Here is a 16,484-nt window from a genome sequence, read left to right as displayed (position 1 = left end):
ATAAAAATTAAATATAAAATAATATATATATATATATATATATATTTGAAGTTCAAAAGAATTTTACCAAAGGAGAAGAGTCCCGAGATATTAGAACAGGCCGCTAGACGCCCGAGCAGGTTTAGATCTGCCAGTAACTACAGTATAGTGATAGGATTGAGGGAGGTGAAAGCAACAGAATGGTCATCCCAACGCAGAATCAATAGCTACTGTACTGTGTTGTAGAACCCAATTTTCGCATATGCTTGGCCATTGGCCAATGATTCGAACCCACATAACTAAAAAGTTTATAACATCATCCCACTCGGGTCAAGCAAAGTTACCAAGCGCAAGTCTGCAAGAACTGTAGGTTTTGACTACGAATCTAAAAGCTTTGCAAAAGAAATGCTTCCCTTGTATCCGGAAAACTGTAATTGTGCACAAGATGGCTCGAAAGTCGTGAATAGCTGGTTGAAGTCGTATTGTTATTCTTTCTCAAAAGCATTACCATGTGTAAATACATTTTACAAGGGGGAAAGGATGAGATAACTGTTTATCAAATATATAAAATTAAATGAGCTTCTTTTTCTGGAAAAAGGTCTTCAAGTGCCACACCTGCAAGCCCGCCACTGATAAACATACAATAATCGAAAGAAAACTCAACCAGGCCATCTTTACATTAGTAGATGTGTTCAGATCTTGCATTTCGTTTTCTCTGCAACAAACATCAAGCACGTTAGAAAGTGTTTGATGTCCAGATAAACTACAATCCTGCAAGAAATAGCATATTTAAGCTTATTAGCTCTCATAATTGTTGGAGAAAACAGATAAATCTTCACCTTTCACGGAGATAATTCATCTCCTCTTGAATGGAAATGACTGTGTCATACATTTTCTTCAGCTCCATTTCCATAACCTGGTGTTTAAGATTGATGCAAACGGATAAGAATCTTTCATTGTTTCAAGCCAGGCACTTTCAAATATAAAACTAACGTGGAATTGGTAAAACAACACAACACACAATAGGCGTCAATGATTTTACAGGAGAGTACTGTTATAAAACAATAGACAACAAGTGCTGGAGACTGTCTTTGTATAAGTCTGCAAATCACTACTTATGGATGCTAAGCAGCTGCAAACAGCAAATCACTGATAGTCTAACTCAAAGCTGAGAGCTAAAGCGTGGAAGATTCCATGGTTTCAGAAGAAAAACAGCATGCCTCTCGCTTCTAGGTTAAGATCATCTTCCATCGCCAGTTTTTTCTCCTCATAGAACCCCTTTTATGAAATTTAGATGCTATGCTATAGGTTAGATAACCCTTAAAAATGAGAATACAAAACGGGAAAGAGTCTTCAACTTCAAACCCCAGGGAAAGGATGAAAGGGTGCTTGAAATTCAGCTATTAGAGGTGGCAAGGATTGCATTTGGGGCAAGGGATACAAAAAGCGCAAGCTCGGCTTATAGAAGAAGGTATCAGTAACAACAGGTTTTATTACAGGGCATGTATCCTTTTCTTTTTTCAGCTAATTCACAAGGTTTGCAGCTTTCAACTTGCTGAACTAAAAGACAATTTCTATGGCGCATCCTCTTAGACAATCCCTCCAAGACCTTTTTTTAAAACTGTAATTCCCGCTCCTCATGTGTTACTATAAATAATAATCTCTGATCTGACACATAAATTCTCAGTTAACCATGCCATTCCTGAATACGTCATAGTTTTTTGATAAGCCATCCTAAACACATCATTTGAAGCTAGTATTGCTCTTAGTAGCCTAGTTGCTATCACATGAGAATCCAATGCAAGTTTCCTACAACGCTCAGTTTTACACTGCTTACGAAAATGACAGGCAGCCATGTCAGGGTTATGCAAATCAAACAGCTACCATAGACTGGTTCTACGGATAAAGCCCAACTTTTCTGCTACAGTTAATTATTTCTTTGCTATCGTTAATTCTTTCTTACATCTATGTGGATCAGAGCTACAGCTATGTGGCTCTGTAGATTAGGTTCCTTAGCCGCCTAAAACGACATCTATTTATTCTTAGACATCATCTTACAGTAGGCGATCACAATCCATATGATAACCTTCAATAAGAACTAAAATAGGAGAATTTCCCCTGATCTATCCGCTAAACCCAGCTGCATTCTAGCCTTGAACTCAACATCTTTGTCCCCTTCAATATAGCACACCTAATACTTAATCATAGTATATGATAATTAAGAATATTGACACAAAAACCAAATAAAAACAGCCTCAAATTCAGACATTAAAATCAGGGCAAAAAATAGATGGGTTAATAAATAAAGCAAGTTGACTTACATCCACAGAGCCTTTCTTGGCAACATTAGACCAATCCTTAGCAGCCACACCAGTCTTCCAGTCAAAATCAACAGTCAAAATCACAGTTGGCTTATGATCCGCCGCCCAAAAACACGTCATGTAATCCCCTGCTTCCGCCGCCGTGAAAGCAAACTGCCCTGATTCCACACGCTCTGAATAATGATAACTATTCCCATAACTTGATGTCACCTAAGAAAAACACAAATTACAAACTTTAAAATAGCCAAAAAAGAAGTCGAGAAGAGAAATCATGGGTCTATTTCAATATCTTACCCTGACAGTGAGTTTATGTGATTCGGGCAAGGGCTGGCTATCATGGGGGTTAACAATGCTGTACTTTCCAACAGTCATAGAATTGCTTTTGATGTCTTCTGCTATGCATTTCGTGTGTCCTGACTCTAGCTCGAAACGGAGTGATCTTGATGGAGATGATAAAACCCCAATTACAGTAATTATTACAAGGAGATAGAGGTTGAGTCTTGGGGTAATCATGGTGGTGGATTAAGAGCTGAGTCCTTTTCTTCTTCTTTCTTTCGTTTGTTGAGAGTTTCAGTTTTTGGTTTTAGAGTTGTTTTTTCGGTTTACGTTTGTCGTTTTGAAATGAATGGGGACCCGTTTTGCTAATAGGAGGAGGAGGAGGAGGTCAGACCAGCAATTGAATTATTGACAGCTGGTAGTATTTGATTGGTAGGGACACGTATTTTTTTTTTAAAAAAAGATACAGAGTTGTCTAGTTTAGTTAAGTACACTGAGAGGATATACAGAGTGTATAGTGTGATGATAATTGTTTTTTAAAAACTATTTATAAAATATATTAAAATAATATTTTTTATTTTTTCAAATATTTTTAATATTCAAATATTAAATAATTTAAAAACATAAAAAATAATTTTAAAGAAAAAAATTAAAATTTTAAAAAATATAATTTCAATTGTATTTTTTAACACAGTTTTAAATATGATATACACTACACTATATATCATATTATTATTAATTTTTCAGAAAATAAGTTGAATGCTGAGGTGTTTAAAAAAAATAACTACAAACCTTTTTAACTAGATATTAAATAAATTAGAATTGAATGATGAAATTAAAAATTAAAAAAACTAATTAAAATGTCAAAAAATAAATATTAGAGTTGAACCATCTATTACCAAGAGTAAATCTCTAAAATTTTGAATAACCAACATGATTTTTGATGGGAGGAGGAAAAAAAACTAACAAACAACAACTCATCGAAATTAAAAAAATAAAAATAAAAATAAAATGTGAAAAAAATAAATATTGAAGTTGAACCATTTATTACCAAAAGTAAAACTTTAAAATTTTGAATAATGAACATGATTTTTGATTGAAGGAGGAGAAAAAGTTAACCAACAACAACTCATCCTATAACTATTGTCACGCGTCACTATAGAAGAAAGAAAACATTATCAAACGACATATGATAAAGGGGTGATTACAGTCGCTGCGAGGCTACACCTGCATTGCCAAAGGTTGTGGATACCTGAAACTCTCCAACAATTTTTTTTATTTAAATAATATTTTATGTTGGTTGGAAGACTTGATTGTCCTCAACGGACATGGTAATAACATGAAAAAACATAATGAAAAGACTAAAAAACCATGAACACTGCCTTGCTTTCCTGCTTTCCAGGGGTAAATAAGACATATTAATTGTGCTTGGAGATATAAAGAGACAACAAAAAAAAAAAAAAAGGGTTCTTAGATGCAGGCTTTAAAACATCTTGGTTTTAATGGCATTTTAATATTTTTACAGTGCTTGAAAATAGAGAATATACACTCGCCCGTGATCAATTTTCTAATGGCTAATGGATCATGAGAAAATACTGAAGTACCCCCAGTATCAAGGACAATTTTTTTTGGAGAAGGGTAAAAAAATAATTACATTATTATGCTACAATATTTTTGCCTTCAGTTTCAGTGCCTTTTGTTTTTTTACCTCTCCCTGAATTAAAGCCCTAAGCCATGACGTCAGGCTTTTTCACCACGCCACATAGGACCTTTTGATTCCGAAAATCGTTTCCTATCAAAGACCGTTTGATTTATCACAATCGACAATCGAGGGTAGAGATGCAGTAACGGTAAAAACAAGTTGACCGTTAATATTTTTAACGGTACACGTTAACATCGTACCTTTCCCTGATTGAAAATAATTTTAACGGTACACGTTAACATCGTACCTTTCCTTGATTGAAAATAATTTTAGTCACAATCGACAATCGAGGGTAGAGATGCAGTAACGGTAAAAACAAGTTGACCGTTAATATTTTTAACGGTACACGTTAACATCGTACCTTTCCCTGATTGAAAATAATTTTAGTTATTTTTAAAAATATTTTTTATTTTAAAATATATTAAAATAATATTTATTTATTTTTAAAATATTATTGATATTAATACATCAAAATAATATAAAAATATCAAAAAAATATTAATTTTTTTTAAAAAAAATTTAAAATCTTTTTAAAAATATTTTTTAAACACAAAAACAAACAAAATATTTTAAGTCATAGCATTAATGATAAGTTTTTGAGTTTTAATGGTAGAGATTGTGTTTTAATATATTATTTTATTTTTTTGAAATATTATTTTTATTTTTTTATATTAATATATCAAAAAAATTAAAGATCCTAAAATAAAAATAATTTTAAATAATTTTTTTTTAAATGTAGGCTACCACTATTTTAACCCTTCACTTAGTCTATTTAAATATAGTGTGTCTATTTAATTACAGCGTGTTAGATGTTCAGCTGTAAAGTATTTTTTAAAAGTGTTTTTTATTCTCAAGATAGATTAAAAAAATTAGATTTTTTTTTAAATTTTATTACTAATAAAACTCTAAAACAATTAATTTAATATTTTTTTTATGTTTAACATACTCTGAAAACACGGTTTCAAACAAGAAAATAAACCGCCCCTAAAGAAATACCAGTTTGTTGACAAGAAAAGAAACTAATCTCTTTTATTTTCAGATTATTTTGTCACTATCGATGCTTTCTTATCTTCAATCCTCGATGCCATCAACTGCACTCTAAGTTCTTAAATATAACATATAAACACCCTTCTCAATAACAAATCTTATTATTATCTAAAAATCTATTTAATTACTTTTTTGCTGCTCTAATCTTTAACTCGTCTTACTCAACGAGCAACGTCAAAGCAAAACAGCCAGCCAATTAGCACGGTGTGGCTAAGAGACTCGTACCAATATCCAGTAACAGGTAGAGAGAGTTTTAACTGATTAACACAAAATCATCTAATAATCCCTGTATTTTCAGTCATTATTCTAGGAAAAAAAAATAATTAGTCAATTTATAGCCGTCGGATTTCTCGAACTTGCATATCTTCTAAGAACTTGATCAAATTCCAAATTCTCTGGCTAGAAAGTTTCTTTATATATTCAGTCAATTCCTTTCCCGGAGAAAGTTTCTTTATATATTCAGTCAATTCCCTTTCCCGGAAAAAAAAAACAAAAAAAAACTCTTTTCGAGCTAGGTTTTTGAGATATAATTAATTTTAATTGGTCCGCTCCTTATGAGGACATTTTTCCTCGTGCTTTTCTTCTCTTAACACTATTTTCCCTCCCTCCCCCCCTTGTTCAAAGATTTAATCAACTCGTGATCGTCCTATCCCTTAATTCGTCTGGATTAAATAACAATGTGGATCCTTTTTTGTTGATCTGAAAATCCAATTAAAACCTTAGTGTTGTTGTTTTATTGTAAATGAAGAGGCGGCGATGAGGAGAGCAAGAGAGAAATGGAGGTTGTTAGATCTGAGAGTGGAGTAAGGAGCGAGAAAGTAGCAGCGCCGGTGGCTCCAGTCATTGCTAGAACTAAGCGATTACAAGTTTGGTTTATCAGGGTTTGTTCCAGTATTCTTTTATGGACCTGTTTGGTTCAGCTTCTTACGGTTGGAGAGTTATGGCACCACAGTTTTATCAATATCATCGCCCCCTCCGTTAAACATCCTCCTCTTCCCCTCCTTCCCCTTAGTAAGTCTGAAAAGAAAATTATTATTCTTGTCTTTATTTTTGTAGGGATTTATTTTTAATATTTAAATTATTGAAAAAAAAAGGAACGTTGGAATTCCGAATTCTTATCGGGACATGGCAATCTGTGATCTTGGTTTATAAGAAGACGAGGACAGTTGAGATTACTAAGTGTGGGACTAGTGTATATATCGTAAGTTGTAAGGTTTGATGATTTCTTTATCTGCAATTTGGTTTTGGCTATTAGTGAGCCGAGTCAATTATTCAGTAAAAAGGGAAAAAAAACACTGCATTTTCGTGGGGTTTGGAGGTTAATTTCTGTTGTCTGAAAGGTTAAAGTATGGATTTTTAAAACATCTAGTTTGGTTATATTTTGAATTAATCCCAATCCCTGTAGCATTCATTCTACATGTGGATTGCTGGTTTATGGTGGTACACATAATCTTAAGTTATGTCGATGATTTAAGAGTTTTGGAACTGTTAATCAATAAAAGTTTCCTTTTTGGCTCTCAACCTGTCTTGATTTTTTTTCTAAAGTTCAAGTGATAATGGTTGAGTCACTATTCTTGCTTCTCTGGGAGCTCTCGTGAGTGGTTTCATCCAGAAGTTACATCTTGGCAGTCCTTTCATAACTCTTAGCTTTCTCCTGTGACTGATTCTAGCTTCTGAATCAAAGTTCTTGAGTTGGTGGTTCATCATATACATCTCAAACACCTTCTGTTTGAGTTTTACATGCATCTGCATTTGCTATGATGATTTCTTTTTGAAGAAAAACATTTCTGGAAAAATACTAAAAAAGTTCTGTTTTGAATTGTGGTGGGACATTTTTCATGTGCAGTTAAAGCTTTAACATATAGAATCTCTCGAAAGTCCAAGTCTTCTTTTTTGGACGCCATTAGGGTCTTTCAGTCTATCTCTGTAAATAAGACCTTAAGAGCTGCAACTTTTTGCAGGAAACTATACAAGCAATGGTTATCTTAAAGTGTCCTGCAATGGTGGCTTGAATCAAATGCGATCCGCGGTTTGTACTTTTTCTTTTACTACTTGCTGTAATTGTTCTTCAGGTCACTAACCTGGCTAGTCTGGAATTTCAGATCTGTGACATGGTGGCTGTCGCCAGGCTTTTGAATCTCACTTTGGTTGTTCCAGAACTTGATAAAACATCTTTCTGGGCTGACAATAGGTGTTTTTTCTGTTATTGGCATGCTTGATATTTTCTTCTTTCACAGTTATTTAATATTAACTACGCAGATTCTTTCTGCAGTACTTTTGAGGACATATTTGATGTGAAGCATTTCATTGAGTCACTAAGAGATGAAATTCGAATTGTCAGAAGGCTTCCAAAGAGATTTAGTAGTAAATATGGATACAAAGTATTTGAGATGCCCCCAGTTAGCTGGTCCAGCGAAGAATACTACCTGCAACAGGTTTAAATATTTTTACTAGTTTCTATTAGTGGAAAATATGTTTATATCAGGCATTATTTAACAGTTCGTTTAAAAATTAGTAGATAATCATGCAAGCTCTTTTTCTTAAAGCTGGGTCGTTAGATATTGAAATTTAGCTCCAATTTGGCTAGTCAGATCAGCAGTTGACCTGAGAGAGCATCACTTAAAGTTGGTTCTATGTAAGGGTCAACTATCTTTAGAATGAATGTTCTGATTCTCTCCCAAGTTTTGGTATGATCTTTTGGGGATTTGCTAGAACTGTCATGAAGATCAACTTTATGCAACTTAGCAACTTTCTGAGTAGTTCACAATTAGTTAAAGACTATAGTTTGCCGGAGATCATCTCCTTATCTCCCAGTTGCATACAGAGATTCCCCAGATACAGGATTTGCATGTCCTGAATTATGATGTATAAGTGGATGAAGAATTGAAACGGCCATCTTCATATTGTAATTTTTTTTTGTGTGTTATATGCTTGTAAAGTTAGAGCAGATGGCGGAATTATTAATCAAACCAACTGGGTAAATGAGCTCTTAGAAAATCAATTGCAGAGGATGAAAGAGCAAAATGAAGAGATTTCAGTAGACTGAATATGGTAATTAGAAGACTTGTTGATTCTTGTACTGAAGAATAATAGGCACAACAATGGCACTGCTGAAACTCTTGTGTAATAATGGATTAGGGATTTGGTTCTGATATATAAACTTTTAAAAGTATTGTTTCATTTATCTATCTTGAGGTTCAAGGCTTTCAAAGTGCTTTTAATCTATGGGATAGTAAGATAAATTAGCCTTTAGCTGAATGTATGATTTATGATGCTGTTTCTACTTTCTCTTAGTAATACTTCTTGTTTAATGACTTTGAACTGGTAATGCAGATCTTGCCACTTTTCAATAACCAAAAGGTGTTGCACTTCAATAAAACAGATGCACGTTTGGCAAACAACGGGGTTTCAATTGATCTTCAGAAAGTCAGGTGCCGTGTTACTTTTCAGGCACTGAAATTCACTCCAGAGATTGAATCTTTGGGGTACAAATTGGTTCATGTTCTACACGGAAGGGGGCCTTTTGTGGCTTTGCATATGAGATATGAGATGGACATGTTGGCTTTCTCAGGTTGTACTCATGGCTGCACCAAGGAAGAAGCCGAGGAGCTCAAGCAGTTAAGGTTTGTTGTATTTGAAAATTGCCATTTCTTTTTTGCCTTTTCGGTTTATAGTTAATGATCCAACTAAAAGTCTTGTTCTAAAATAAACTAATGGTCTTCAATCTTCATCATTCCTTTATGTTTTTTTTTTTTTTATTATCAGAATGTAAGTATCAATCTTCATCATTCTTATTCTGCTTGAGGTCTGCCCTCATTCAGTAGCTGCTAGTAGATACATAAGTTGAGAAAGAGATTCAGTAAATTGTAGTCATTGCTAAATATTTGATAAAATAACTATTTTACAATCACCGTAAGAAAGGATGCCAACTTTGAGGCAATCCATTATTTTCATCTCTTTTGTATAGATGTATAATACATTTTTTTATTGCATTTTCACATTCCGTTTAGGTATGCATACCCTTGGTGGAGAGAGAAAGAGATAGTTTCTGAAGAGAGGAGATCACAAGGTTTGTGCCCATTGACTCCTGAGGAAACAGCATTGATTTTGCAAGCATTGGGTTTTGACAAGGACACACAGATATATATTGCAGCTGGTGAGATATATGGCAGTGAGCGGAGACTTGCAGTACTAAGAGCTGCTTATCCAAGGATTGTGAGTTGTTAACCATTCTCTCTGTTGTGTTATTCAAACACTAGCAGGTCTGGCTAATGCTTTGCAATAATCGGAAATGTCTCGAAGAATATTGGTCAGTACATGTTGAATCCCATCTCATTGATTGTTGCTTGTGGTCCATTTGCCAATGGGCCCAGCATGCAAACTGATGGGTTTGAATTTAAAGTAGCAGAGCAGTGGGGTCTTTTGGATTTTTATTAGAGCGATGAACTAGAGAGGACCTCTTGTTTAAGCTGACTTTGGAATATGCATGTCCACAATTACTAATTCCATATTATTGAAACTAGTTAATAGTTGTCATTTTGATTGCATGTTTGCATGTTTCTTCTTGATCTCAATGCCAAAGGTTATTTCAGGTGAGAAAGGAAATGCTATTAGATCCAGGGGAGCTGCAGCAATTCCAGAACCATTCATCTCAAATGGCTGCTCTCGATTTCATGGTCTCAATAGCCAGTGACACTTTCATTCCCACCTATTATGGAAACATGGCAAAAGTTGTGGAAGGTCACCGCAGGTGCAAACACCGTTTCTCTCATGCAGTGTTTATCTTATATCAATATACCATGGAAAAAAGTCATCATTTGAAGCATTTTGGAGAGTTCCTGATTGGTTTTTTTGTGCAGGTATCTTGGGTTTAAGAAGACTATCCTGCTAGACCGAAAAAGACTTGTGGAGTTACTGGATTTGCATCAGAATGGGACACTTACATGGAATGAGTTTGCATTTGCTGTTCGATCAGCACATGAGAAGAGGATGGGACAGCCAACTCGACGTAGGGTTATTGCAGATAAACCAAAAGAGGAAGATTATTTTTATGCAAACCCTCAAGAGTGCCTTTGTGAGGGAACAAGCTGTGATGATTTATTAGGACCTGATAATTCAAGTTCAGTTCCGTGATTGCAACAAATACAAGCGCACCGAGCTGGTGTTCTACTTAATTTTTCATAAGCAGGGTGGTGCACATACCGTGTGACTTCAATCAATCCCTTATTGACCAACGTATACACACCTTAGAGATTTGTAAGGAACGACAGACCAGAATCCTTTGATTGCCCATTTAGGCTATCAAAGGCTACGCTCTTCAATTTTTTCTGTTGATATATTTATTCATTTCTTCTCCTGCTAAAAAGTTTGTTCAGGAATGTCATATAATCCCACAGTTAAAAGTTACACCTGTAGCCATTTCTCTGATGCAATGCTTCAGAACAATGTCTGTGAACTAACAGAAACAATTTTCAGGATAGGCCCAGGAAAACGGAAAAGCGAGAGTAGTGTAAATGAAAGAAACGGATCCTTTTCTTGCCTAATGCAAAGTGAAATATACAGAAACGCCGACCTCAACTTTGCATGCAAATTTCAGAACCTACTTGGCATACAAATGCCTTTCCGTTTCCTTGAACTCTTGTTATATCAACTGTTTCTAAAAACATACAGGGTGTGCCGACTGTAATAATACATGCAGCAAGAGAATTTAGGGCAGCAGAAACTATCTGAGTGCATTACCTGGATATGAATGCAACTAATGTGCGTGCCGACTGCCAAGGGTGTTCTTTCTTGAGAACTTCATGAAGGGCGTCCAGAAAGTAATGACCTCAATTTCTAGACATGATGCCGTTTTCTACTTGGACTCCCAAAATATGATTTCACCTTGCTCCCCAACTAGACCAAGATCCTTGAGCCTCCTCTCCTGGTAATATTCCAACTCATCTAATTCTGATTGTCTTTCTTTGAAAATCTCCTCAATTTGCTGCAGCACCTTCTTTTCACCTGCTCTTATTCCAACTGCAATCTCAAGCCTTGGGTTGAGTTCTTCTCCTTTCAGCTTCTCATCCTACATTTCACACATGTATTTATTTACTTCACATTTTTCGCAATTAATTAAACATCAGAAGAAGCTATCTATTTTAGAATTTGGAAAAGTATAACTGCAATGGAACAGGGGAAAAGGAAAGGCCCTGTGTGCCAAGAGAAGATTGCTCCGAATCGCCTGAAAAAGGAACTTAATCTAATTCTTTCTTGATCAAATTGTGAATTAGACTCGCTTTATTTGAGCTCAAAATCCTAGAAGCATCGTCTCAAAGATGAACATAACTTGTAACCAAGGAAAAAAATACGAGTATAGCTTAAGTTGTTCCATAATGCTCAGTTGCATTACTACTTAAGGATACTAGGATAGAATCTCAAAAAGATTCTCTCATAGGAAGCATGTTGAAATAAACATAAACAGGTGTCAGCAAACTTGTGTTGTGAGCCATCACAAGCTCTGTTGCCTATAGTTATGCAGATATTTGTATAATGATTTATTCAAGATTAACTTGGTGACCTAGTTAAATGTTCATGTATGATATACAAACACTGCTTCCTATATTGAAGCCAAGCACACAACATGGACCACATAATAACAAATATCTTATCTGCTTGGATGAAAAATCACCTCTTCAATGGTGGTACGATATCCAGAGAGAGCAGATTTGCAAGCATCTCTGACCACTCTGCATATGAGCTCCTCATTGGCATGGCTTACTGGCAATTCGAGATGGCCCCATATAGTGTTTCTGAAAATAGATTCCAAGAGGAAAGAATCGGTACCCCCAAGTGCTACCAGCCTCAGATATGGAAGCAATGTTGGTGGAAGAGGATTGCCTAGAACAATGTCAAAATCTGCTATCTCACCCAGACCATTTGTCTCAGCAATATCCAGCTTGTCACCGAAAAATGGGTCTGACTCAGATATCTGAAGTGTCAAGGTATACATATTGCGGTCTGACTTTGCTTCTATGAATCCATAGTCCACAGCCAACTCAGCATTGCTCATGTTTAAATTATATTGGATAAGTACCTGCAGAACATCCCTCTAACTTAGTCATAATTGATAACAATATTGACAGGATCACAAATCAACGATACAATTAGGTCTTTTTTCTACTAAACTCTTGAGGAGTTGTGGGTTCCTGGTGTTTGTGTGGAGACTCCTTTAGCTAATTCCTCATGCATTTTTAATTATTTCTACTTTTAAAACCCTCCAATTCTGTTTACCCCCCTCTACATAGATGTAGATATAGATAAATGCTTTAAAGTTTTGCAAGGATGTCATCGGAAAATACACATTGAGATTCATTGCAAGCTAAGCATACACGCAAAGTGATTGATGTCTCTAAAACCTTTCTAAAACACACTTTTTAAAGCTTCAGTAGAAGTATTTGTTGGAGTACTTCACCTGCTCACCGGCCTTGAGTGAAATGGGGGACCGCAAAGAAAATATGAGATCTCTGGAGAAAAGACCTGCTCCTTTAATCTCATAAACACCATCTTCTGTGGTAATGTCTGGGCTGTGGTTGACCTGATCCAAGAGTCAGGTTTGCAGAAAATTACACTTTAAAGAGGAGGGAAATCATAATAAATTAGCCAGGACATGTTGAAATTGGATTTGCTTTTTCTTTTTTCTTTTTATTGGTGAATAAAGCCTGTGCATAGAAGGTTGAAGCTTTAACATTCTCGAAAACTTTTTAGGGCAACAGGAGCAGCAAACTTCTGAGCTGTATATTTTCTTCACTATTTCCCTGTGATGATTGGGATTCGTGCATCAACATTGTTTAGTTATACTGAGCTAAAATCAGAATGCTGTGTGCAAGTAAGATTCCCTGAAGTGAACTAACTGCATGGCTAAATCACACATTCTGAATTGCTCGGTGAAAGGGTTAAGTTTCTATTTGCTGAAGTATAAAACAGGATCCAAACTAACCGAGTTCTTTTCTAGTAAAATTCGGGCACTGATAAAAAATCAAGGCCATTTCCAGAAGATCTCTTCGTTATTTCAAGCAAAACCAGCAACTAGTACACCACAAGTATTATGTACATTGTACGCTTTAACTAGCTACTGAAAACTGACTTGAAGAAAAAGAAGAAAGAGTTTACCAAGTCTGCCAGGGGGATCAAAACAAGGTTTTGACCACGAAGACGTGAAAAAGACCTTGATCTGAGAATCCCAAATGCCCAAGAGAAGTCATCCAACGTTACAGGGGAGGGAAAGAGCTGCTTATGAGGGACAAGAATTTCTTCTTCTACTTTCAGAAATTCACGCTGCAGATAGCTTTTCACACCCAATGTCGTGCTCAATAGCTGGGTTCCTGTACTTGAAATCAAGAAAATCATAACGATTGGTGACGAAGACAAAACAACAGCGAATAAAAAATGACAAATCTAGCATTAGAAAAATCATAAGAGTATCTATGCATAGCATAACAAAATGCCAGATAGGAGTGTTGATTGTACCTCGAATTTCATCTAATTTTACACGGAACTAAACAGTAGAATTTACAATACACATTAAGCGTCCTAAATCCAGAGTTCTTGATATGGAACGAACAATTCTTATCATTTATATACACATGATCGGGATGAAGCTAACCAAAGTATCAATAAATAGTCGCATTTTTTATTCCCAAACTATAATTAGCAAGCTCTAAAGAGTAATATAGCACTAATTCGAGAGTAGTTAAGACGATATACGATTATAAACTAACGTAAAGACCACACTAACCTTGAAGTTCAGCAAGCTCCTCTTCTGACCTGCACTGGAATCCACATTTTATCAACCCCAAAATCTCAATTCAAAAAACCATGTAGTTCAATAAGAAAACTCCCAAGCAATGAAAGCCAAACCCAACCCACCAAAATATAGTGGAATTAGTACTTTCGGGAAGGACATCCAAATAAGGCCTCCAAGCCGAATCCTCCTTTAACTTCTCTCTTATCAAGAAAAGAGCGACGGATACCCAAGGCTTCACTCCGCCGCACACATTCCCTATCTCAGAAGCAGCGACTACATCCGGGTTTATCCACAGCTTCTTTGGTATCTCCAAAACAACTTCATTTCTTGAAATATCTCTCTGTGCTACCAGCCCCAGGCCTTGAGGCACCAAACCAGGCCTTGCAGGAGTCTTGGCTGACACCACATCTTGATCACTCAGCCACTGCCAGAATGTTTGCACTGCCGCTGCAGCAGCTGCGGTTGGTGGTGACTGAAAAGAGGTTATAGAGAGTGGTTTCTTGAAATGAAGAGATGGGTTCTTGGTGAAGAAAGTGGAGTTTCTGAAGGGTTTTGAAGGAGAGAGTGAGAGAGTGAAGTGTGTGGCCATTAGGGCAGTCGAGAGTACTTCCTTCAGTTAATGGGATAACGAGAAAAACCGAGATCGTTCTGTTGGGGTTTTTTATAGCTAGTGGTTGATCATAGTCCAGGGTTTGAAACGGTGTGTCGTTTAACTGCCTGGGAGACGTATCAATTGCTTAAGAAATGAGATGTCGTTCATTAGTCACGGGGAACACATGTCGTTTTCTTTCTTAGGTAAACTAATGTTAGTGAAATTACACTTCAGAATATATTTTAATGCTTCTCATACCACATGTTTTATCTGATAAAGTACAGGGTTTGATTAGGAATCTAAAGGGCATATACGTAATTATCCAATACATCAAAGTAAAGTTGCTTCGTGAACAGCAAGGCTATTGGACACATGCCAAATTTTATCAGGAAGGACACTTTGCACGTGCTTTACGTCCACTTGCTTTGCATGCAGAGGCTGGTGCTGTCATTGGTGCAGGGATCAATGTTGTGCATGCACGCAACGCAAGCAATTTAGAGGCATTTGTTGTATAATAATGGATTCATACATGCAGAAGACGATTTTCCTTGATTTTTTGCTTTTGATTTATTTTATATTCCAACATGTTTTTTCCCCCTTTTTCATTCAACGGATTTTAATAACAAAAATTACTATTCTAAGGTAACCTCTCGAAATTTGCATACCTCTTTCCAAATTTGAAGTCTCCGACTCCGTTTCCTAAATTAGAGAAAAATAAAATAAAATATTTGTAATCAGGTTTACAAGTTCTCAGTGCAAGGCCCGGGCAACCATACTAGGATGTCATGATTGCAAGGTAGATTGGCAAGTATTAGAAAAATCAGGGATTTTTTTATAGGTTTTAAAAGATCTTTAAAATTAAAAAAAAAACTCAGGGATAAGTAAATTTTTTACAAGTTTGGTTGTTTTGCGGATTTCTCTCTTTTTTTTTCAATTTAGAATAACAAATTTAGAGGGGGGAATTTTCTTTGTTCTTCTTTGATTGATTGAGAGGGCGGTACAAATAGAAATTGATAAAAATTCAATTTAGAAAACAAGATACCGAAACGTTATTACTTATTACCGAAAACCTTGAAAAAGTGAGCCTGCCTGTCTAAAAGAAAAGCAGGAAATGCCCATCACATTGTCACAAATCACAATAAGTGGGCTGAGAAGCCTAAAACAAACGGCCTCCGGGCCTGTATCAGCCGACCTAGAGAGAGAGTGAGAGAGAGAGAGAGAGACTCCATTTTATGGTCAATGTATGTTCTTCGAGAGGGAAGACGGAAGATCTATAGGATTTGGGGGTTACCTTTCGTTATTCCATCCACATTGCACCATGCGTTCTGATATAAAAAAAAATTACTGACAATTTTATTTTTTAAAAAAAAGAAAGAAAGAGAGAAGAAGCAAGACAATTACTGACACCCCACCCTGCTATCCGGAGGCACAGCCATCCTTGACTGGAAAAGCAGCAGGGAAGGGAAGCACAGTCTTCAAGGGAAGGGGTTGCTACGTCGCCTTTTGTCCACACAAGTCCATTCAAAGGCAATATTAAATTTACGGTACCAACCCTTCCTCTCTCACCAGCACCTCAACGTTTACAAATCCTTGCACATTGAAGCGCGCAAACATCTTTTTTGCACGTTCTCCCTGTTGTTATATAACTTTTAACTACTAGACAAAGTTTTATGCACAGGAAAGAAGGAAACTGCTAGTCGATTTGACTGCTTCCACGTCAAAAAAGTGTCAACTAAAGTTCTGTTTTGAACCATAAAGAAACCAGCCACTCTAAATTTTAAT

General features: G+C 35.9%; 2 protein-coding genes and 1 pseudogene across 2 annotated transcripts; 1 reads left to right on the top strand and 2 right to left on the bottom strand.

Annotated features, from left to right (window-relative positions):
* Positions 1-275: 275 nt before the first annotated feature.
* Positions 276-2,923, bottom strand: LOC105121030 (transmembrane emp24 domain-containing protein p24delta9-like). Its single transcript, XM_011019508.1, has 4 exons — positions 2,595-2,923; positions 2,301-2,510; positions 819-895; positions 276-694 (listed from the first exon to the last, which is right to left on the bottom strand). The coding sequence occupies exons 1-4, from the start codon at positions 2,811-2,813 to the stop codon at positions 550-552; spliced, it is 651 nt and encodes a 216-aa protein (XP_011017810.1). The 5' UTR covers positions 2,814-2,923; the 3' UTR covers positions 276-549.
* A 2,867-nt stretch (positions 2,924-5,790) lies between these two features.
* LOC105121023 (uncharacterized protein At1g04910-like) lies at positions 5,791-10,690 on the top strand (annotated as a pseudogene).
* A 145-nt stretch (positions 10,691-10,835) lies between these two features.
* LSMT-L (Rubisco methyltransferase family protein) lies at positions 10,836-14,751 on the bottom strand. The gene is made up of 6 exons (XM_011019484.1): positions 14,233-14,751; positions 14,102-14,130; positions 13,477-13,688; positions 12,779-12,901; positions 11,996-12,400; positions 10,836-11,392 (listed from the first exon to the last, which is right to left on the bottom strand). The coding sequence occupies exons 1-6, from the start codon at positions 14,697-14,699 to the stop codon at positions 11,180-11,182; spliced, it is 1,449 nt and encodes a 482-aa protein (XP_011017786.1). The 5' UTR covers positions 14,700-14,751; the 3' UTR covers positions 10,836-11,179.
* Between the last annotated feature and the right edge of the window lie 1,733 nt (positions 14,752-16,484).

This window comes from Populus euphratica, unplaced genomic scaffold (genome assembly GCF_000495115.2).
Source record: "Populus euphratica unplaced genomic scaffold, PopEup_1.0 scaffold1.1, whole genome shotgun sequence".
Taxonomy (NCBI): domain Eukaryota; kingdom Viridiplantae; phylum Streptophyta; class Magnoliopsida; order Malpighiales; family Salicaceae; genus Populus; species Populus euphratica.
The sequence above is the reverse complement of the archived record's forward strand: the minus strand, read 5'-3'. Positions and strand labels throughout refer to the sequence as shown.